Raw genomic sequence first — 23267 nt, 5'->3', positions numbered from 1 at the left:
TCACAAGAAGCCAAACCCCCCTCCTTACTGCCAGCTGTCCTGCAATGTGCTGCTGCTTGTCAGTGAGGAGAAGTGGCATACTGTTCCAGTGACAGGGGAACACACCATGTTGCCTTTCACCTAAGACCCACTCAAACAGAATGATATCATCTGTCGCCTTGAGGATCCACTCAATCTTCGTGATAAACCTGTGTTTCTCCCGTACACGCTGGCAATCAAAGACTCTTAAACTTGAAAGAGGTGGTGGTGACTTGGTGAAGTCATTTTATAAAAACAATAAGTTCTATGGTACACTTATTGTTGCTTTGAAAGCTTTCATCTTATGAGCTGTAAATGTGATGCTAATAAATTCACAGACCCACAGCGGAATAAGCGTTAAAATATTGGCTGTAAGAAAATGTTACTCAGTTGACATTCCTTTTCATTTTCTCCCAATCCATTTTTTATTTTTAGGTGTAAATATAAACTTCAGTTTTATAATATATATTTTGGTTTAAAATTTAGTTTTATCTATACATATTTTAGCATTATCTCACACTTTTACCTCACATTTCATATTTTAGTTTTCTCTCAAATTTTTGAGAAATAGTTTTACTATTTTTTTAATAAAAAATACTTATTTACCTGTGTTTTACTTACACAGGTTTTGTGTAAGTTTTACACAATTTACCTGTGTGTGACAAATAAAATCTTGAAGGCTGTTGTGGATTTTTGCCAAAGCGTTGTTATATGGTTGCAAGGATGTTTTAGGCTTAAAGTTTGAGTCTAACTCTAATAACAAAGTGAATATTGCTTATAAACGCACAACGTTTCTCCTCAACAAGCCACATAGTTTTATTCTTGCCTATAGGACAATTGTTAAATACAAGAACACACCCCTGACCTACCTGTTAGATGGCACTCCATGTACATAACCCCTCTTACAACATCCTGAAACACACAATAAATGCTATTTGAACAAACTAATTGTGTTATTTCACTGGCAACGTGGCCTCTTTACTAAAATGCTGAGACTGTATTTTTCTCTTCAGTAAGTGTTTCTGTGTGGTGTGGTGTGTGTGTGTACAGTATAAAAACATTACGCCTATGGACTGTCCCCACGGGGATAGTCAACCAAAGCCTGTGCGTGTGTGTGCGTGTGTGTGTGTGTGTGTGTGTGTGTGTGTGTGTGTGTGTGTGTGTGTGTGTGCGTGTGCGTGTGCGTGTGTGTGTGTGTGTGTTTGGTTGCATGGACCTGTTTCCCTGTTTCTGCTGACAGTAGGCTGAAAGAAGGTCTGGGGTGAGTGACTCCAACACACAGCTCCCCTGCAGCCCGGAGAGTCACAGAGACCCCATTGTGCTGCCTCTACCATCAGTGATCATCCATCACATTTTAACCTGACAGCCAACTGCACAGCCTCCTAATCGTGCCAGGGATGGAGGCTTGGGTTACCATGACGAGAGCACCATAGAGCTTCCCATTTCAGAACTTGTCCTGGACAAGGACAGTAGACACCTCGCAAAAAAAGTCAAAACTCTGTAAGGATGTCAAGCGGCCACCGTGTTGCATGGCTACAGCCATCAATAACATCACAGAAGTGTTGAGCATATTGGCACTCGAGGGAAAAAATCCCCTTCACCGTGTATTACATGGACCTCAAATAGCTGTGGTGGTGTCAGTGACCATAAATAAGCCAGTAGATTCATTATGGGACATAGCGGAAGCTCTTCCGAATTAGCATGTGAGCTATGAGCCCAGACAAGTCCATTAGGGATTTCCAGTCACCGGAGAGCCTAACTCACCGTTCGGGGTCAGGGACAACAAAGGTCTACCTTATTGAACCAATGCCTAATGTTAAAGGTGAATATTACACTGCTTGTTAGAATGCTTGATTCTGATTGGCCAGTCACGACATTTGCAGGTTCATTATTCCCAGATAACAACCTGTCAAAACTAACAACACACGGTAACCCGGATGCAGCAATTCATTTTGACAGATTTTTTTTTGACAAATTAAATATAAATATGTCTTTAATAACATATATGACATTATATTTACAAATGATTAAACCAAATTGCCTGTTCGTGACATTTGAAACGGCTTTTCCTCGCGGAAGGTCTGCATTCGGTAAAAATTAGCTATAAAATATTTCAAATTCACATTTCATGTCCAGTTTTTTCTCATGTGCCATGTAATAAGCGGGATAATGTACAGGCAGCCAGCTGTTATCGGGAAATAAGCCCCTTCAGTGTGATACAAGACCACTGCATCACACTGTCGAGGCTTATTTCTGCGATAACAACTGGCTGCCTGTACATTATCCCTTACATGTATGAGCAGCATCCAACACAAAAAGATAAGCTAGTACACTTGTACGGTTAAAAGATGCTTCACGATGTGACAGAAGAACCAATTTAGGCTGAATGGTTCTATAAAGAACGTTTATCATCCAAAAAAACACACAAAAGGTTCCTTAGATGATAAAAACAGAGAAAGAAATGATTCTTTGGCAACCAAACATGGTTCTTTTAGGGCATCGCTGTGAAGAACCTTTTTTAAAAGAGTGTATTAGAGACAATTGGAAAACAACAGCAAGTCATGAGTTAACTGGACAAAGACTGACCAGATGATCCAGTAAAAGACTGATGTACTGTAACGTACAAGCAGAACTTTTTCCAGAGCCAGGCACTGTGGTACTAAAAACATGTTCTGGCAAGGAAATAAAACCAGAGAATGTTTTAAAGGTCCAGTATTTGAAATTTAGTGGCATCTAGCGGTGAGGTTGTGAATTGCAACCAACGGCTCTCTCCACCCCTCCCTTTCAAAGCACTACAGTGGCTGACACAGGACTAAGATGTTGTCATGTTTTCTTATATAATATGTACGATTTTTTTATAAGCGTTACAGTACCTAAAAAAAACCCACAGTATTTATGGCTGTACCTGGACATACCACAAAAATGTATGCACTTAAGTACCATGGTTTTATCATCTGATACCATCACCGTACCACAGTAACTGTACTTTTTATAGGTATTACCATCTAATGACATCACCGTACCATGTTACTGCCAAAGTTCTTGTCATTTGTAAGACAATTTATGAGACATGGTCAATACTTCATTATTCTAAGCGAGCTATAACAACATAGAATTTGCGTTAATACATTAAAAGGCAAAAACATGAAAAACAACATATCTGCCTTGTAAAAGAAGGCCATACTTTCAGACGACAGGGATTAAGATCAGCCAATTAAGGAGCCACGGTGGATCTTTCATATCTGCTGTAGTCTGTTTGATTTCCATGGCACACGTATCATGTTCCTGGACTTTCAACAGCGGCCTGACGCCGTTCTCGAAGCAAACCGGTCCCAAATCCCCAGAAGATTGGGGAATGAAAAGAGATGTAAAGTTTAGATGTGTGGCAACAGCTAAACGCAGGGTCAGGTTTCTCAGAGCCCTGGCTATATTTAACCTACTGATCTAACACCAGGCAGAGAGTTTAAATGCCACCAGTGCAGTTGGTGTGGAGCAGTTGTCGTCCACAGATCTTCTTCGGCACGAGCTCAGCTCAGGGGAAGGGATTCGCACACATACACCCACGCGAGGAGGACTGGAAAGGACCTACAGTGCAACGCATACCGAAAGCAGAGCCGGCAGGCACTAATTTCCAGCGTTGAACGAAAGACATGGAGCTTTTTGAGACCAACCCTTACTTTTTCACAGACCAGCGTTTTTATGAAAGCGGTGATAACTTTTTCCCCTCCAGGCTGACCGGAGGTTTCGACCAAGCTGGATATCAGGACAGAAGCTCCATGATGGGGCTGTGTGGCGACGGAAGGTTGCTGTCAACCGGGGTGGGGATGGAGGACAAACCATCTCCAACTTCCAGCATGGGTCTGTCCATGTCACCGCAGGAGCAGCAGCACTGCCCCGGCCAGTGCCTGCCATGGGCCTGCAAGGTGTGCAAGCGCAAATCGGTGACGATGGATCGTCGGAAAGCAGCCACTATGAGGGAGAAGAGGAGGTTGAAGAAGGTGAACGAGGCATTTGAGGCTCTCAAGAGAAGCACGTTAATGAATCCCAACCAGAGGCTGCCTAAGGTGGAAATCCTGCGCAGTGCCATCCAGTATATTGAGAGACTGCAGGCTCTGGTCAGCTCTCTCAACCAGCAGGAACACGAGCAGAACAGTCTGCACTACAGAGCCGCAGCTCCACAGAGGGTGAGTGATGTTTGGGAGATCATGGGGCAGGTGTCCAGTGGCCTTGCTGAAGCAATTCGGAGTGGTTGAATGACAGATAAACAGTATAACTTAATGTATATTTTAGTTTGAACTTTTTAAAGTAGTGGGTGAAGCTTTTTACATCATGTACTCAATTGGAATTTTTTGTTTTTTTTACATTGACATTTGGTTTTATGGCTCAGTATCAAAGTATTGATTTTTCTTTTATAAAAATGACAAAAGAACAAAAAAGAAACGTTGCTCTTAAGAACATTTTAAAAGTCATTACTTTAAAAGTTGAATAACAAAAGTGTCCAGATAATCTAGAATAGACTTTCGCACAGATGAAGTTTAAATACATCCATTCACTGACACACGAAAAAAAATACAAACAAGGACTTTTTTGTGTTTTAATAATTTAATAATTTCTGTCTGGTATGAGTTTGCATTTCACTTGCATTTGAGTATCGTTCCAAATTTGGATTTATTTAAATTACACAAATGTATTACAAGCGTAATGACGTTTAACATTTTTAAAGACGCGGCATGTAACGCTTCATCTATGACTTGGTTATGACTTTGTGGTTTTGAGGGTGTTGGAGGTCCAGTGGTTGGGTGGGGTGACTGACAGTAGTGTGTGTGTGTGTGTGTGTGTGTGTGTATTTTGGAACAGGTGTCCGCCACCAATGAGCAGGGCTCTGGCAGCACCTGCTGTAGCAGTCCAGAGTGGAGCAGTACATCCGAGCAATGCGCCCCATCCTACAGCTCTACCCACGAGGGTAAGACCACCACACCTATACTGACTAGACAGACGAATGAAACTGAACTAAATGCATACTGATTCGGAATGTCAGATTTGTAAAATTGCTATTATTGGGCTTATTAAACATGTTCATATTTTCACAATTTACAATGGCTATTGTCTTGAGCTATGGTATGGACAAAAACATAATGTTCAAATGACATTGTATATGACATGATAAATCTGACAATGCTCTTGATTTCCTAAGATCTCTTGAACGACGATGCAGAACAGACCAACCTGAGGTCTCTGACATCTATTGTGGACAGCATCACAGGAATAGAGACCACCGCTGTCCCCTTTTCAGTGGACATAAGCAAATAAATGAGTGACCGCATTATATTCAGACCAGGTATCCATCGCACTATTATGCCCAAGGTGAATGAAGAACCATAAAACCTTTGTGGGTATTATTTCCAGATAAATCATGAGGTCCATATGATTATATTTCCAAATGTTTCCTATTTCTGAGGGAGCGAGAATTTCAGAAAAGCCCAATATATGAATCTTAAGACAAATAGGCGGATTCATATTTTCATACTCTGACCTTCTTTCTTGATTCCTTTTCCATTTTATTTGTGTGTGCTTTATGCTTACCAACAAACATTCATTTGTGGGTCCAATGTTTAACTCCATGGTTTTGACCAATTTATGCTTAATTTAAACTAGTTGTGAATGCCAGTCATGTAAATATGTTCCTTTTTTTCTACAGAGTGGTTTTGTCGTTTTATTTTCTATTTTGTTGTGTGTTTGAACTAATTTATTTGAACTTTTATAATAAAGATTGTTGTGTATTTGTAGAAATTCTTTTTAAATCTCTTTTAGTCCTACAAATAACTTGAGATAAAAACAAACAAACAAAAGAGAATAACTTTACGAAACATAAACAAGCACTAAAATTTCAAACAAAGTCCATGAAATGGTTTATAATACATAAGGTAAATATTTATTTCATATATAATAATTTATTTGTGACAGCTTTTTACATTTAAAGTGAAAAAAACAACAACAACAACAACAGTGTCTAAACAAATTTAACATTGAAAAGAAAATCACCTAAACAGACAAACCACATGCTTTATGTGGAATCTGGAGGAGCTACTCTATTCAGAACTATATACATAAATCGGCTATTTACAACAATAAACCGTACATGCACACAAAAGAGAACGAGTTTGCGAGGGTGTTTTACAGTTGACTACCACAGAAGAGCCAAGAACTACGTAGCGAAAAATCACTTATTTCTCTCGAAAATCACTGCTGCATCAGGAAAACTCCATTATCATTGTACGCTTGGTCCTTGTCAAGCATGTTTAGCAAGCCACTAAAGGATCAAACAGATACGATTGCCAGAGAAGAGTTTAAAAAATAAAGCAAAAGCAATAAAACTGGCTGCGAGAAACTAGGCACAATTGGCAGATAGAGGCTTAAAAAAGAGCAGCACACCACAGGACTTCAAGTTTAAGTGTTTGACATATTTCTTTATATCTGTGGTCATGTTGGATGAGAGAGGCAATAAATGCTACAGTGATTGTCAGATTAGTGGCATGCATGCTCCACTAGACACCCTGCCAATAGTGTTCTGCACAGCACAAACAAGGGCACTCATCAGTCACGCAAACATAATCATCGGTCAAACCATCCTCAATCGTGCCACTCATTTTTTAAGAATAATAATTACTTGGCCACATTTGTTTGTGTATGAAAAGAATAAACAGTCACTATTAATAATACTCTTTTAATAGAGAGCAATTTTTAAGTAAGAACATGGTTTGTCAGCATTGTGTAACACTTTAAATACACATACATACATTTACACATACAGTACAGTAGCTGCCACAAAATAGCACGACACATCCTATGAATTATACAGAAAAGTTGCCTTAAAAAAAAATGAAATGCCCAACAGATGCTCATAATTTGGTTCTTTTGTTCTAGGCTGATCAGGAATAATTTGCTCCCATTGTGATTTTGCAGAAATGATCATGTGTTCAAACTCATTTTTTTATGGTGTAGATAGTCCTTTCTCGACTGATGCTAAGTGAACTGAAGTCTATTGTCTTCTCTGACGCGCAACATTTCTTAGCACCCTTTTTTAGTGTCATTCTGGCAATTTTTGAAAGCACACAATGTTTGGACAGTGACCATACAAACCCACACCAAACCTGGAAGTGTAGAGTGAAAGTCAGCACTGATGATGTGAACACAGACACACCTCTCTCCAGTCACCTCCGGTGTTCGAAAAACACCAACTACACGTTTACAGTAACACTGTTCTAGCAGATACTGTAGAGCTGTCTAAACGACAGAAAACAGTCACAACTGAGATTTCAAAATTCATATAATAATGATATAATCATCTCCATATACAAGTCTGATATATATTTCCATAAAAAAACATAATAGCATCATTTTCCGTTTTTCATATATACAGATACGTTGATTACTGTTTTGCATAACCAAAGGAGGGAAAGCCTTATACGGTAAAATGCCACACCCAAAGGAACAGACTAGCACTGACAGACTACAGGGCCAAGTACACCAGTTAAGTACAACCACCACGAAGACTATATAACTGGGATTACTGGGTAACGGCTGATATGACAAGATATCTCCTTTACAGGTGCTGTGCATCCAATTCCCTCCAGATCAAGTCGAAATCAATCTCTCTGCCCCCCCCCTCCTATTGCACGGCGTCCAAGAAAGCGTGGGTGTGTCATTCAGGAAAGGGGAGGGGCAGAGGTGACCCTTCCCTCGTCCCTTCAAGATGTCCCCAGAATTTGGCATATCATTCTCGAAAGGCCCCAAGCATGTGTCCATACAGGTAGTGGGAATGCACTGGCATGGAAATGAAAGAATACAAGAAATAAACTAAGCTTTAAAATCTTTACAATGTAGCATGATTATTGTATCGCTGCAGTCCTTCTAAAACCTCCACATTTCATGATTTTTATCTTTTGCCATAAATCATTATTATTATTATTATTAGGCACCTTTTACGTTTGTCTCTGCGTTTTGCAAACACCAAACCAATATGAAGTATTAAAAATTGTTTGTCAACACAGTATCATTTTAACCATTTCCTCATTAACAGCGAATTTGGACATCCAACGTTTTACAAGGACAGCGCAGATATTAACAATTGTTATATGACATTATAATACATAATCAAACAAACTAAATATCTTCTAAAATCATGGACTCGGGGAAAAAAAGTCCAGAGAATCTTTATACAATCATTTGGGATAAACAGGTTAAAGTAATAAAAGGTGGAGAGATTTGACTTGCCATTAACAAGTACAGTAAAGTGCTTGATGTAAAGACAAAGCACATGTTTTGCAGAAGTTACTTGAGTTGGAGTTGCTCATAAATTAAAAATAAAAAGCTCATGATCCAAATTAACTAAGACAGCTATAGGAAAATGAGTAAGTATTCAAGTCAACATGACACCACTTCTGTCATGTTGACTGTAAAACTAAAATGGAACCGAGAGGCTACGCCGAACAGCTTACCTGTTAGTGCGAGTACAGTGATTAGTAAAAGCAAGTTAGCAGGAATAAGTCCTGACAGCTGATGGGTCTAGTCTCTGCGGGGCCGGCGGCCCGGCTGCTGAACCACAGAGACAGAAGAAAACATGCAGTGAGTCAGGGACCCATGTCCCTTTATACACATGCGTCCACAGCATACACGTTTTTCATATTAGTATTGTAAGACACATTCTATTGCCACCAGCAAAGGCACTTATTGTTAGTACCGTACTCTTCATTAAAGTGCAACATGCTAATGTTAAGGCTGAACTCAATTCACCCCTGCCCCCCGGTCTACCTTCTGGTTGCAGCTGTTTCTTGGGCCCAGCAGTCATGGAATGGGGAATGGACATGGTGTTGAGGCGGAAGCCAGCGGGAAGAGTCTCTATAGAGCCTGCCATCATACCCAGACCCTGGCCGTCCCTTGGCCTGAAGCGCTTACGCCATGATGGAGACCTTCGGAATGACTTGTCATCGTTCTGTGATGACATCACAACAAATGGGTTCAGAGTCATTTCTCCCCATTTAGACCACACTGTAGCGTTTTTTTAATCAAAATTCTGTGAAATATAGCAAAAATCTTCATCTACCTCTTCCAGACGCCGGTCCGTCCCCAATGATAAGAGATTACTGAACTCCCTCTCAAGAATCTGCCTGGCCTGGGAGACATCAAAATACAGGACTTAGTTGAAAGGCTCTTATGCTAAACAACCCTATCAACTGAATGGTTTTACAGATAACATTAAATTGCTAAAGTCTCAATGTTATCTCGGGCCAAACATCAGTGTGGTCCTCACCTGAGTGTTCTGCATGGGAATCTGTAGAATGAGGGCCAAGCTGCTGAATTCAAAGGTCTCGTCGAGGGCGATAAGAGCTCCGTGCACTCCGCTTTCCAACAGGTTATTACCGTACTCCTTCAGGCCGATATTATGAATCCACTGCATCACGTGATCATTGGTCCACACCAGGGTATCTGGAGGTAAAAACAGGACTAAAATGTGATATCTCTGCAAGACACTCTCTTCAACATTAGGGATGTATAGATATTATCGATATCGTGTTATTGCAATAGCAAAATTGTCTCAATCTTATCGCGGTCACATGACTGTATGAATCGATAGGTCTTCAGTGCCTAACATAGAGAATGTTAGAAAAAATAATACATGTACCTTTGGCGAGGTCCATCTGGTGCAATTATTTTATAAAAGGGATTTTTAGGTCATTTGACCCATCTCATGCTAACTCATACCTCCAAGCAAAGGATGCTTATGGCAAAAAAAGGATGCTTATGGCACGTTTACAAGTCATCATTTGTCAATTTAAATATTGCAATAAATATTGTACCGTGGACTTTATCCCAAGATATTATTGTACAACCAATGAGATTTTGATATCGTTACATCCCTATTCAACATAAATGATTGGTTGGTTACTACCATACAGTACACACCACCGAAGCAAAAACTCCTTATAAGGATAGTTCATCCAAAAAAATGCTAATTCTTCCATTATTTATTCACCTTCATGACATTTCAAACCTGTATGACTTTGTCTCTTCTGCAGAACTGAAAGATATTCTGAATGTTAGTAACCAAACATCATTGGACCCCATTGACTTCCACTGTATGGACACAAAGCCACGGAGACATTATATTATATCTTCTTTAGTGTTCTTTAGAGTCATAAAATTTTGAATAATATAAAGGTAAATGAAACAGATTTGAGATGACTGGGTGAACCATCCCTTTAAAAAGTTCAATAACAACATTAAATTAAAACTATGCAATGCAGGCTGCCTGACTGACTATTTGACAAATACAACTACACATCATTTTGAAAGTCACTGACGAACACAAATTGTCCTTTGCGTATCATCTTAGTACCAAAACAATGTTACGTTTGACACACCTCTGGTAACGTGCAGTAAAAATCAATAAAGCAAATTCCGAGCGATGTACACAACCATGTTCAGAAATATCTGTATTTAGGTAACAGTATACAGTCTGATCATTTTGCACAGCTGGTCAGCCTGCATTCAATCCTGTGCATAATGTGCATAAGTGTGTGTGTCTTAAGCAGTTGGTGCGTGTGTGTCTTTAACGAAGAAGATGAAAGATTTGAAAAAGCTCCAACAGCTGTGTCAAGTTCAAGTGTTATGCTGAAGTTCAGCCGGGCGCCGTCCCTTTAAATGGATTTGACACTAAAAAGCTCAGCTGTTGACCTCATACATTCCTCCCCCCACAAAATACATGCACCACGTATGGCCACTAGATAGTGCTCTTCCCTTCACAACCTAGTGTTAATGAATCCAAAAAGCCCAAGAATACTTTGATAATTTGCTAGAAAATATAAACAGTCATTCTCATACCTTTGAGATCATGCTGAAAAGCTTCTCTTCTGCGTTCTAACTCTTTCCTGTCATAGTTAAGTCTTTTTAAACACATGATGCCAAAGTGCAAACTTGCCCTGTTGGATAAAAAGGCATTTTATGGCAATTATGTATGTACTATTTCAACGAAGACAGCATGTTTTATTACAACAAACTAATGAATCATGGTCACTGTTACCGGTGAAAGCTGTCCACCATCTTCAGGTGTGTCCTCAGGTCTTTCTTGGTAAGGTGGTCCAGCATTCGAGCATCCACCAGACACTCCATGAAGTAGCTGCGGTACTGAGGCAGACCCAGACTGGGCAGCCACTCATTCCCAATCCACTCGTGGTTCATGTCACCATATGCCAGCGTCTGAGATAGAGATATAATAAATATTATTAATATTTGCCTTCGATTTATTTAACCTTTTCATTTTGTGGTAATGCATTACAGGACAGCTCACCCAAAAATAAAAACTCGGTCATCATTTACTCACCCTCAAGTTGTTCAAAACCTGCCTAAATTTCTTTATTCTGATGAACACAGAGAAAGATATTTGGAAGAATGCTTGTAACCAACCAGTTCTTGGCCACCATTGACAACAGGCTTTCCTGTGGCTCAGTGGTAAGAGCAAGGCGCTAGCAACGCCAAGGTCATGGGTTCGATCCCAGGGATTGCACATACTTTAAAAACAAATGTATAGTATTAATGCAATTGTTACACTGCTCAGAGAATAGACGATGGTAAAGTGAAGGTGAGTTTGTTTAATAAAACCAAAACGGGAACAAGGAACAAAATGGTAATCCACAAAAATATAATCCACAGGGTAAAAACCAAGAAAATCCAAAAGGGTAAGTAATCCACTGGACAATACAAAAACACGATCAAAAACATCCACGGAACAAGGGTCAGAACATCCACGGGATAACAGGTTTGGAACTAGGTATACATAAAATTACAACTAGACTTGACAATGACCAAAGACAGATGGCAAACATATATAGGGTCCAGGTAATGAGTGTCAGGTGCGGGTGAAATCATGGGGTAACGGCCCTTGCGAAAATTTACCATGGTTATACTACAGTTAAAACTGAAAACCATGTTTTTTGTAAAAACCATAGTAAACGATGGTTACTGTAGTAAAACCATGGTTTTGCCCTAAGTAATCAATCCACCAAAAAACCATGGTTACCACACTTGGTTAATTTTCGTAAGGGGGGGGGGGTGCAGGTGTAAAAGTCAATCATCTTTGATGACGAACAGGTGCAGGCAAAAACAACCACGGACCGGTGAGGGAGTGTGGCAAAATAACACCCTTGGGCAAAAACGGGGAAAACACGGACTAGGGACCAAAAAGAATGTCACAGCAATGTAAGTCGCTTTGGATAAAAGCGTCTGCCAAATGCATAAATAAAAAAATAACAAGAAAAATGACAATGGTAGTCAAAAGTGTCCCACAACTGTTTGCTTTTCTACACTGTTCAAAATATCTTCTTTTATGTTCAACAGAACAAAGAAATTTACAAAGCAAATTTTCCTACTATGGTAGTCAATGGTGGCCAAGAACTGTTTGGTTACAAGCATTCTTCCAAATATCTTTCTCTGTGTTCATCAGAACAAAGATGTTCATACAAATTTGGAACAACTTGAGGGTGAGTAAATGATGACAGAATTTTCATTTTTGGGTGAACTGTTCTTTTCGGGCCCTCAAAGTTTCAAAAAGTCTTCAATAATCTTTGCATTCCCTATATAGAGTATATATAGTAAATGCATAAATTTTTACAAAGATCGTTTTCAGTTTTCTTCTAAGAACATTCAGTGAGTAATACATTTTTGTAAAAAACATTATTTATTGGTTATTAGTTCAAAATTAGATTAGTGAAAGATTAAAGATTAGTCAAATTCACATATTAGAGGTCAGCGGAAGGCTATTCTTGGTAAAGACAGTGAGCTCTCTCACCTGAGCCCAACTTCCTTCCTCATTCTCCTGTCAGTCAAATCCCAACGTGACAGCGTGTTAGAGCACAGAGGAGACATCATTAGTGATCTTTTTCTTACTAAACCCAGTTTGAAAGAATGAAATGAGCACCAAACTACAGGAGTCGTGCTGGTTGTTACCATGTAACATATTCTGCTATACATGCAGTTAGTAAATATTGAAGAAATGTAGGTACTGCAAAGCACAAAACACAAGACTTCAATCACAGCGGTCACACAGAAACATGCACAAATCACACAAAGGTTTAATAAACGCAGTGTTTCGGAAAAGTTGCATTGAAGAGGCGGACAGGGCAGTGGACTGGGGTGAACGTGGCATATGCATGGCACTGCGGGCACATGGGAGTCACCCAGATGGACTAACCATTTTAGTGGAGGATGCCAAGTTTTCCATCTCCTCGTGAGTCACCCACACATTTCCGGAAGACTGCACCGAGATAGAGCCGCACGTAAAGTACACACAGATAGTCAACTTAAACATTATGAGCTAGTGCTTACAGCAAGTGTGCAAGTGCTACGATTTCAGACAACAAATCAGTTTTTCAGCTTTCTTTAGCATCTAAAAACAAAAAGTGAATGGTATAAGTAAAAGCGAGTGACTCTTACTGTGCGTGAGGTGAGCGGAGCTGAAGGACTCGTCAGTGAAACCATCTCCTGAATGGCCAGCCTCAGCTTCAACCGATGGAGTGGGTTACTGATGCCGATCTCCCGCTGAATCTCTGTGTCCGACAGCGCAGACATGATCGCGCCGCTCTTCACGTTGGCACGACACGCCGCCACGTACCAGGCCGGCATGCCCACCCACAGCTGGAGGATGTCAGAGAGACGAGTGTCAAAATGCATCTTCATTACCATCATCATCATCAGAGCGAGTGAGTGATTAGCGTAATTATCGTCATCCGCATCGCCCTGTGAATTGTGCGATTGTAATCATGAAGATCGTGAGTGCAGAGCTCATTACTGCACTGTGGGAGGGATGATGCTTGATGTCTCTGTACCTCGAGCCAGGAGACGACAGTTGGGCCATCCCACTGAGCGAAAGGAAGTCCTTTCCTCCTGGCATCCTCCAGCAGCTCGTGTCTGATAGAAGACAAAGTGAGGGGAGGGCTTAGAAAATATACTCTATAACCCCAGGACAAAACATCAACATCAGTCTGAACATATGAAGCGTGAACTGTAGAGGCACAGTCAGATCAAGACCATTAAATAGAAAGATAATGACAACAATAGTGTCCACATAGACAATAATAGTTCGTTTATTCCAAGATTGCATGGTGCAGTTTAGAGTAAGTATAGTTTTGTTTTCAGTTTTTGTAGTTTTGTTAATATTCTGAATTAGCTTTCATTTTTATATTTTATATTTTTTTATTTATTTTAGATTAATTTTAAATAAATATTTATTTATTAAGTTGCGATTTCAGATTTATTTTAGTTTTTGTTTAGTTTCTTTCTTTATTTTCAATTAATTTAGTTCCTCAACTTAAACATTCATTTTTTTTGTTTATTTTAATTTTTTAAAACAATATTTAGGCTGATATTTTATTTTATTTTAATAAACAGAAATGTTTTATTAGTTTAAGTAAACTATAACCTTCACTCTTAAAAATAAAGGTGCTCAAACGGTTCTTGACAGTGATGCCATAGAAGAACCATTTTTCAAGTCAAGTCAAGTCAAGTCAAGTCAAAGTTTATTTATAGAGCACTTTCAACACCACTATAATGGACCAAAGTGCTGTACAGCAATAGAAAAAAAGTAAGTCAACAATATAAATGACAACAATGTAAAACAATATAAATCAACAACATACCATCACACTAAAAACATCGATAGTACCAATACTACAATAGCCCAAAAGGTTTGAACCCAGTCAAACACCAAAAGCCTTTGAAAATAGGTAGGTCCAGACTTGGGTTTTTTTTTTTTTTTGGTTCCACAAAGAACCATTCAGTCAAAGAACCGTATCTTTCTTACATTTTTATAATCCGAGGAACCTTTTTTCACCACAAAGAACCTTTTGTGAAACAAAAAGGTACTTTGGATGTTAAAGGTTCTTCATGGAACCATTTAGACAAAAAACCTTTCTTCTTTATGGCGTTGTTGTGCAGTTTCACACTTCAAGTGTGTAAGTCCTTTAAATTTAAATGGATTATCGGATATTACTGTTGTGCTTTAATTGTGATCTCAACTGTTGTTTTCTTAAATTTGTAACAATATAGTTAAATCAATCTACTGTACTTATTTTAGTACACAACAATTTCTACAACAATATAGAAATAAGCAATAAAATAATTGTATAATAATCACAATATACCAAACTGTACTATATCACCTAAAACATTCCATAAATTCACATGACTAAAAAGAACATTTCTTTTTATAAAAAACAACTTTCTGAAGGTGCACTCCGCTCTCTACATACTAGCCATGTAAACACCTGTATCAGTTGACTGGAATGCAGGACATACTTTGCCTGAACTCTTTTTAATACAACACTGTATTCGCTGGACAGAAAATGATTGCACCGTATGTGACTTCATTCAATTTCCATTCTAACACCCGGACAAAGTACATTTCGTTCCTTCCAGGGCCAAAGAATGAACACACACTAAAACAAACCCACATGGCAGGTACTAATTAGGAACCCTACTTTTTCTGTCACATTAATGGTCAGGCTAAAGAGAAACAGTAAGACAAGTATAGATTCTCCAGAGAGGACAGTAAAGTATACTGGAATGAGGCTTCTCGAACCTTTCTACAAGTCTTATTACAAGTTTTATTTGTTAATACGCTGGAAATGTCACTTTTCCGTCTGATTGATCGTCATTTGCTTTAATTGAGCTGTGTAATTGGGTAATAGGGTCAGTGAGTGTGACCACACTTCCTGTGAGCTGAACAAGTAATAATTAAGCAGAAGGACCTACTTTTTCTTCATCCTGCGATCTCTCTCTGCCTGCGTTCCCAGTTTGCTCAAGGTCATGGTGTCTCCAATACTCATCTCGAAATCTGAAGTTCAGTCACAACATGCAAAAAACAGTTACACTCAAGTTGCATATCGCTGCTGTCCTTCTGAAACCTTGTGTCTCCATATTTATTGTTTTTCATTTTTTGCCATAAATGAGTATTATTAGTCATCCTTTATGTTTGTCAATATTTAACCAATAAAAAGTATTAAAAAGTGCTCGTCAACTTCGACAACACTGAATTTAATCATTTAAAAAGAACAGGGTTTTTTCCATTTCCTGAAAAACAGTAAATTTGAACATATAAGTTTTCAGCGACGATATATATTTTGCACTACCTGTAATAACAGGTGGTGTCATCTGGCCATCCTTGCTCATCTGCTGGTCTAAACGCGCCTTCTCCTTCTTGCCAAAGAGACGGCCAATAGACGACTTTATGCCCTTCTTTTTGTTACCCCTGAGTCAGACAGAGAAAGTAAGAGAGACAATTCACATTGACAAAGCAACCAAAAACTCTTATTCAAGTTTGGTTATTCAAGTAAGCAATGAAAAAAAAACAATGGTGATGCATCAACAAAGTTGAACTTTGTTGGCTCAGAAGCCAAATACTGTACATCCACCTAACACATAAAACATAAAAAAATAAAACATGTGTACTTGGTCTCTGTAAATGGTTGTTTATACTGCAAAACATTGTTTTTGCATTACATGTTTCATTGTCATTATATGTTCGGTTTGCAATCTTTCAAGATCAAGAAAACTGTCTGTCCTGTTGAGAATCTCTTTGTTGGTCCTGCACGCCTGCCTTTAAATCCGTCAAAGCCAGCGATCAATCACTATGACATGATTCCTCCCCTGACATCATATCAGCATCTATAACGCACTAAGAGCCCTTCTGCTTTACAACCCCACCAATGGGATGTGCATAAAGTAAAGATTGATTTCTCACAATAATTCAAGTTTATAATAACATGCAGTACTTTGAGGAAGTGTGTGAATATGGATATTTGATTCTGTGTGTGGGACTTTTTTAACTTAACCAAGACTGGTTGCAGTGTATGAGAATATCCAAAGTGTTTCTTTATTAAATGAAATAAAGGTTAGACATGTCAAGAGGATAAGTCAATGATGACATTTTCATTTTTCATTTACATTTACGCATTTGGCAGACGCTTTTATCCAAAGCGACTTACATTGCATCGTATTATACAATTGTTTCTGACTATATGTGCAATCCCCTGGGAACGAACCCGTGACCTTGGCATTGCTAGGGCCATGCAGGAAAGCTTTTGCTGTCTGTGATGGTTTCATACTGCCAATTTTAAAGATACAGACTCACGATTGCTCTCAAGTGTGGGCTGCACAGTCTCAAAGAAGATGAACAAAAGCAAGCTGACAGTAATTAACTAGTTTAAAGACCCAAGAGCACTTTATTGTGTGTGTGTGTGTGTGTGTGTGTGCCTGCTGGATAAATGATCTAATCTGGTTCAATCAGAGCGGGATCTTTTAGCACCTAAGACGTGATCGTCTGTAGATGTGTGTGTGTGTTTACCCTCGGCCATCCTCCAGACTTCCTGTTAGTTGAGCGAAGTTCATTTGGTCGAGTCTAAGGCTGCGGGGGGACGAAGGGGGCGACGTCTCACACTTTATGGTGGCCTTATCCTCTCGGGCCTCCACAGGGGACTGTTAAACACACACATTCTTGCACAATTTGTCACAACACCTCTTGCACAAGGCGTATTACACCAGACGGTGCCTTAAACAACTCTAGGTACTTATTATTAGTTACTCGCACATATTTATTTCCTATTCATTTCTCACCCTCTGAACACAATACACACATTGAGTTAGCAAAGGCAGGTTGGTTCATTTAGAGACGAAAACAACAAACTTACAGCAACTCTCCTGCGATGTTTCCTTAGATCGCTAGGCTGATAGCGTTAGAATGAAGAAAGAAGCAGAGGAAAGATTCAAGAAGACAGGTGATTCAGTGTTTCTATGGTTAGAATAAGGATTCATTCCTGTTACAACTGATGGAATGAGGAAAGGGGGAAGTTGTCAGGCGTTTTTACGGAAGAGTATGAAGGAAGAAGTTAGTGTAATTGTAAACATTAAATAAGGCCTACTTAGCAAAAAAGCTTTCAGCTTGGAAGTACAATACAAGCTGCTTATCCACCATTTTGTTGTGGAACTGAACTGGGGATTTTCAGGAACTTAAATGCACCAGACAATTGTTCATGCATTTCTTTTTGCATTTGTGCATGAAAGAGGCAGTCTGTCTCACCAGGGTCATGATGCCCAACTCATGTGCCGCTGAACCAGATGTCATCTTGGGTGTTGACCGGCCGCTAACGGGAGGTGAAGAGCTGGCAAGGGAGAGGGCAGTGACAGAGGTTGGGATGGAGGAGCGTGGCCGCAGGGTCACATTGAGCCCGTCCATGCTGCCGCTGTTCACCCGACTCTCGAGTTCGTCAGCACGAAGCTCTGCATTTTCCCGTTCAACCTGGATCATTCTGAGCGAGGCAGAGGGAGAGAGTAACAATGAAATATTTATTACATATTGATTACCAGATATGGATAATGACTAATAAACATTTTCAGTACAATCTGTAAAAATGTATATTAATCTGTATTAACAATAAAATATGAGTTCCATGAGTTCCAGGACTAAAAATCACATTTTACCCCGATACTTCGCTAGAAAAAATAATAATAATTTTAAAACGATTTATAGTTTTTCTGAATGTACTTTATATGGGTATACATTTAGGTAAAATCACGATTTTTGTTTCATTCTGTGAACAACTAACAATATTTCTCCCAAATTTCATAAGAAAATATTGTTTCTGTTTGCATTTACTTGCAGAAAATGAAAACTGGAGAAACAGGTCAAAATAACAAAATATGCTCTGTATTTTTTCAGACCTCAAATACTGCAAAGAAAAAAGTTCATATTCACTTTTAAGCAATACAACAATAATACAGCATTTCTACATTATATTTGAAAAGTTATTTTCCTCAATGTTTATCACAGTTTTCATGTGTCTTGTCATGCTGTAAGGCTTTCACATTGCTGTTGGATGACTTGATGTCACTCCTCCTTGATGTTACTGGAATGGCCACAATACATCTAGGAATGCTGATTAAATGAAAATTTGGAAAGGTCTCTTAATTTTTTCCATAGCTGTCCTTATAATGCACTATGAATAACTTATTCATATTGAAACATATTCTGGCTTGTTATTTATTGAAGCACCAGGGCTCATTTAACTATTGATTAATTCAGTATTTATGCAGCAGAAACCTCATGAGTTTATCCCACAGCTCAGTCAGTGAGTCATCTCTATTCTCACACAGCGGCTCTATTCTCATCGCTTTAAAGTGATGGTTCTGCTGTTGTCTGGCATTTCAATTCAACCACACCTCATATTCAAGCTTAGCGATGAGCAAATTCATATCATTGACTCATAAATGTTGTCATATATGACAGATGCTCATCTGCCAGCGCTTACGGCTGCTGAGACAGATCCAGTCAGCAGCCGGATGTCGGAAAAACACTCGCTAGATTCAGACTATAATTTTTAGTCTGTCTGACACTTTTGTTACTGTTTTAGTTCCAGTGTTACTGTTTGTTCCAATGCTCAACAACAGAAAGATTCATATTTTTATCTGCTTGCAAGCAGGGCTTTAAAACGAAATTAGTTCGTTCCACTCCAAGCAGAATCATTATTTTAACGTTTCTGTTTTTGTGTCTCTTAAGAATTATTTCGTTCCAAAAACGGTTTACTTACAAAAAAATACCGGTTAATAACGTTATTTTAGTTTAGCATGTGATTGTACAAATACAAAGCCTAAAAATACACATTTTTACTTTGTGTTTAAACTTTTAAACATGTTTTAACTTACAGTAAAGCTATTAGACATACCCCCGTGCATGTGGTTGATACTCCTTTGTTTAAAACAAAGTGTGTTGTGTGGTTGGCGTTTACCGATGTCTTGCGTAATCATTTGTCATCAGAGCGCGTTCATTTCAAAGTGTGTCACGTTCTCTTTCACATTATTGTGTACTTAAACGAAAGATATACAATACAGGGCTTTTGTACACCTTGTACTTCATGCGTTCTCTGATCAGACAGCTTTAAGTCTTTTTAAAACTGTTCCATAAAAGTAAGTCATTTTTAAATCTAACATCATTGGATTTGAGAAGATGGTTGAACTGATTTTATCTGATTTAGCTGCACACTTTTTTTACACCAAAAAGTCATAATTTTGTTTCCCTTTTTTCATTTATACCCTCATCTAAAGACAGGTTGGTTTTGATACTGTACTGTACGTTTAAGACTATACGGGATTTATATGACTTCTGTTATCGCCGGTTAACGTCATCTTTACAAGTTAAATGTATAACAATGCCCTGAGTATAACACTGAAAACCGAATAGGGTTTGACATATGTAGGTGGTCACACTTTAATGTGCTGACCTTTCTTGACGTCCCAAACATAACGTGTTCAATGATCCATTTTAACTGCTTAGCTAGTGCTAAGTCTTACACTGAACAATTCAACAGTGAAACTAGATTTCTACTTTTTCAAAGGAAGCAGTTATTACTTCTATTTGCAAAAGACAAGAAAGAGAAAAAGTATGCGCATCCAAATTGATTTCAACTGGTGCAGGACCAAAAAATATCAAAGTATGAAGATTACATATAGTTCCTTTATTTATAACTGAAGGGCATAGATAAACAGTGCGAAGACTTTCCTTGTTTATCTTTACCCAAGTTAAAATGGCCCAGTCCCAGAAAATTGGATATTTGTGTCAAATCACCTGATCTCCTCATTGATAGCATCCAGCTGTTCTTGCAACATGAGGGCGAGTGTCTGCGCGTCCGAGTGTCCGCTGGGGGACTGCATATCGGCTGAGCTAAAGATGGTCTCCCGGTCCTCATCGTCTAAGTCGGACAACTCTGTGTCGCTGCCCATAAGATGGGTACGACTGGCCCGCAAGCTAGAAGGTTGAGAGCGATCCCAGTCCTGCTCCACCATCGGAAGGATCTGTAAAAAAATACACCAATAAGGCACAAAAAGCAAGGACCACTTTTTTGGGCAAGATTTTCCGAGATATCAGCTGGGCGGGCCTAGACGAAATCTGCGCTTTTCATTTTTTAAGATGATTTTAGAAAAGATTTTTGTGCATGCTGCAGCATTCATAAAGAAAGTATCTGGGAATGCGTTGTACTTTCTGAATTATAAGTGCTCAATAGATTTCTCTGGCAATCAAAAACAGATTTCGTGAGGGCCTGATGGACAATAAAAAGTGTTACACTGTGGCTCAGAGAACTCAAAACTTACAGTAATTGCATCCAATGAGGCACAAAAAAACCAAAGAGAGAAAGTGAGAGACATGATTGAAAGATTAAACACTGTCTATTATAAGAGTTCTGGACTAGGCCAATGACTGAGCATCACTGCATAATGACATCATCACAAAATGCACCAAAAGCACCAGTGCTTGTATCAGTTATGCACAGAAATGATCCATGCATGCCTATGGATGAAACTGAAAACACGTTTTAAAGTGAAGAGGCCTGAGGATAAATGCCAATTTATGCTTTTGAAACGAATGTGAAGAGGTTGGAGAGAGTTATAGGTGGAAATGTTCGCATTTGACACCTTTGTGGGTTCATCCCTGAGTGCCATCCGTCGACCTTTCTGAGCCCGTCGTATGACCCCGGTGGATGAGTAATGATCGCCCTGACCTTCCACCACTGAGAAGCGCAGGTCTGTGGCACTGCCAACATGAGACCTGAGACAGGGTCAACAGAAAGGGCCAGACAGTAAGAGAGGTTCAGACGCTCAAAGAATCAATATCATTTGTGCAAGGACAGTTGAACTTATATTTCATGTTGTCTATGAAACTAAAATCTGGGTGCTACCTAGGGTGTGTACCATCTCCAAACACACTACTCCTGCGCTTCATATGATCAAGTTCTGATCGTAACTTCTCGATCTCCCCGATCAGCCTCTCCTGAGAACCGAAAAGCACTTGGTTAGTCTGGTGAGTTCATAATCACACGATTTTCCGCACACATGCTCTCGCAGCTGGGCAGGTGATTAGAAATACTTTGGGGAATTCTTTGACGTCGCTTTGGATAAAGGCGTCTGCGAAATGCCTAAATGTAAATGTGGTTCATTTTGCCAATACTTTGAGAATTACCACACCACATAAAACAACGTTGGGGTGACTTGCTGGTTTTGTTAATCACTGTCTAACTCAGCCAGTTAAGAGTTACATTTAGCCTTAGATGGTATATGTATACAATCCCTAATGCACAGGTTTTATCAGCTGGCAAAAGCCTACCATTTCTACATAAACCCACCCTGCTAAGAAAATAGAAACCATTACATAAATTCTAGTGGTTTCCATTAAAATACCATTATGAACCACAATTTTTTCTATTACTCAACTCAACTCTCAACTCAACTTTATTTATATAGCGCTTTTACAATTTTCATTGTTACAAAGCAGCTGTACATGAGACATATTGACTATAAGCAAAATAATTAAAGTTGTACCTGCAGAAACAAGAAAAGGTTGAAAACACAGAAGACAGACACACCCACATACAAAACACTCCACACACACAATATGCACACGTACTAACACACATAGACATAGAGACACACACACACACACACACGGATGCGCACGCACACACACACACACACACACGTACGTACACAGACAAGTACGCACACAAACACACACACACACACACACACACACACACGCTCAGTGAGAGCACACCTTTAGGATAAAGGAGAGAGAAGCACAGGTCAAATATAACAGACTATAAATTCCTATATGTAATATTAATTAAGTAAAACTTTAAAATTCTAAAGCAGCCCCCCCGGTCAGGCAAAAACAGTATGCAAACGGTGGCGAGGAACCCAAAACTCTAATCGAGAAAAAAAAACTCAGGAGAACCCAGGCCCAACCAGGGGATTCCAGTTCCCCTCTGGCAAAAGCTGCTGCCTCTGCACAAGCTCCAGAGAGCTTGCACAACAAGGCTAAATAAAATAAATAAACTTAATAATAAAATAAATTATAGTTTAAGATTATCATTAATAATCTAATAGCATTTGAAATTTTGTGGTGAAGACATGTCAAGAGACCGCGTCCTTCTTTATCCAGCTCTATCATCTCAGCTCTTGTCAGGTCCCCACTTCCCATTCTCCGCTCTACCATCAGGTCAGGCCATGAACTGCATCCTGCTCGCTGTGGTAACCTTGGAACAATGAGACAAGACTGGCTGAGAGTAGAGTACTGTTCTGTACTCTTTGATGCAACAAGTACATCAGTTGTGTTTTTGGTTCCGGTTGATCTAACTAATGCAGCCTAAACCCTC

The 23267-nt window shown here is 39.2% G+C and overlaps 2 protein-coding genes across 2 annotated transcripts in view; one reads left to right on the top strand and one right to left on the bottom strand.

Moving 5' to 3' along the window:
• Nucleotides 1-2541: 2541 nt before the first annotated feature.
• Nucleotides 2542-5800, top strand: myog (myogenin). Its single transcript, XM_057362139.1, has 3 exons — nt 2542-4202; nt 4876-4981; nt 5213-5800. Exons 1-3 carry the CDS (start codon nt 3669-3671, stop codon nt 5326-5328), a joined length of 756 nt encoding a protein of 251 aa, XP_057218122.1. The 5' UTR covers nt 2542-3668; the 3' UTR covers nt 5329-5800.
• A 154-nt stretch (nt 5801-5954) lies between these two features.
• ppfia4 (PTPRF interacting protein alpha 4) overlaps nt 5955-23267 on the bottom strand; it is an 82019-nt gene continuing 64706 nt past the window's right edge. The window contains exons 11-29 of the mRNA XM_057362140.1: nt 21795-21886; nt 21532-21664; nt 20687-20892; nt 18146-18374; nt 17757-17792; nt 17414-17544; nt 16200-16318; nt 15823-15904; nt 13899-13980; nt 13507-13707; nt 13265-13327; nt 12863-12889; nt 11099-11274; nt 10900-10997; nt 9329-9504; nt 9122-9190; nt 8830-9010; nt 8517-8613; nt 5955-7842 (exon numbers count right to left, since the gene is read on the bottom strand). Coding sequence (XP_057218123.1) covers nt 8552-8613; nt 8830-9010; nt 9122-9190; nt 9329-9504; nt 10900-10997; nt 11099-11274; nt 12863-12889; nt 13265-13327; nt 13507-13707; nt 13899-13980; nt 15823-15904; nt 16200-16318; nt 17414-17544; nt 17757-17792; nt 18146-18374; nt 20687-20892; nt 21532-21664; nt 21795-21886 — 2163 coding nt within the window. The 3' untranslated portion in view covers nt 5955-7842; nt 8517-8551. The remainder of the gene's footprint in view (nt 7843-8516; nt 8614-8829; nt 9011-9121; nt 9191-9328; nt 9505-10899; nt 10998-11098; nt 11275-12862; nt 12890-13264; nt 13328-13506; nt 13708-13898; nt 13981-15822; nt 15905-16199; nt 16319-17413; nt 17545-17756; nt 17793-18145; nt 18375-20686; nt 20893-21531; nt 21665-21794; nt 21887-23267) is intronic.

This window comes from Triplophysa rosa, linkage group LG20 (assembly GCF_024868665.1).
Source record: "Triplophysa rosa linkage group LG20, Trosa_1v2, whole genome shotgun sequence".
Lineage (NCBI taxonomy): Eukaryota > Metazoa > Chordata > Actinopteri > Cypriniformes > Nemacheilidae > Triplophysa > Triplophysa rosa.
The sequence above is the reverse complement of the archived record's forward strand: the minus strand, read 5'-3'. Positions and strand labels throughout refer to the sequence as shown.

What these genes read in the sequence shown, in the direction of transcription:
- myog (XM_057362139.1), top strand. Translation starts at nt 3,669, where the DNA reads ATGGAGCTTTTTGAGACCAACCCTTACTTTTTCACAGACCAGCGTTTT. An exon ending in GAGCCGCAGCTCCACAGAGG is followed by an intron (nt 4,203 to 4,875) that starts GTGAGTGATGTT and finishes ATTTTGGAACAG; the next exon opens with GTGTCCGCCACCAATGAGCA. An exon ending in CTACAGCTCTACCCACGAGG is followed by an intron (nt 4,982 to 5,212) that starts GTAAGACCACCA and finishes TGATTTCCTAAG; the next exon opens with ATCTCTTGAACGACGATGCA.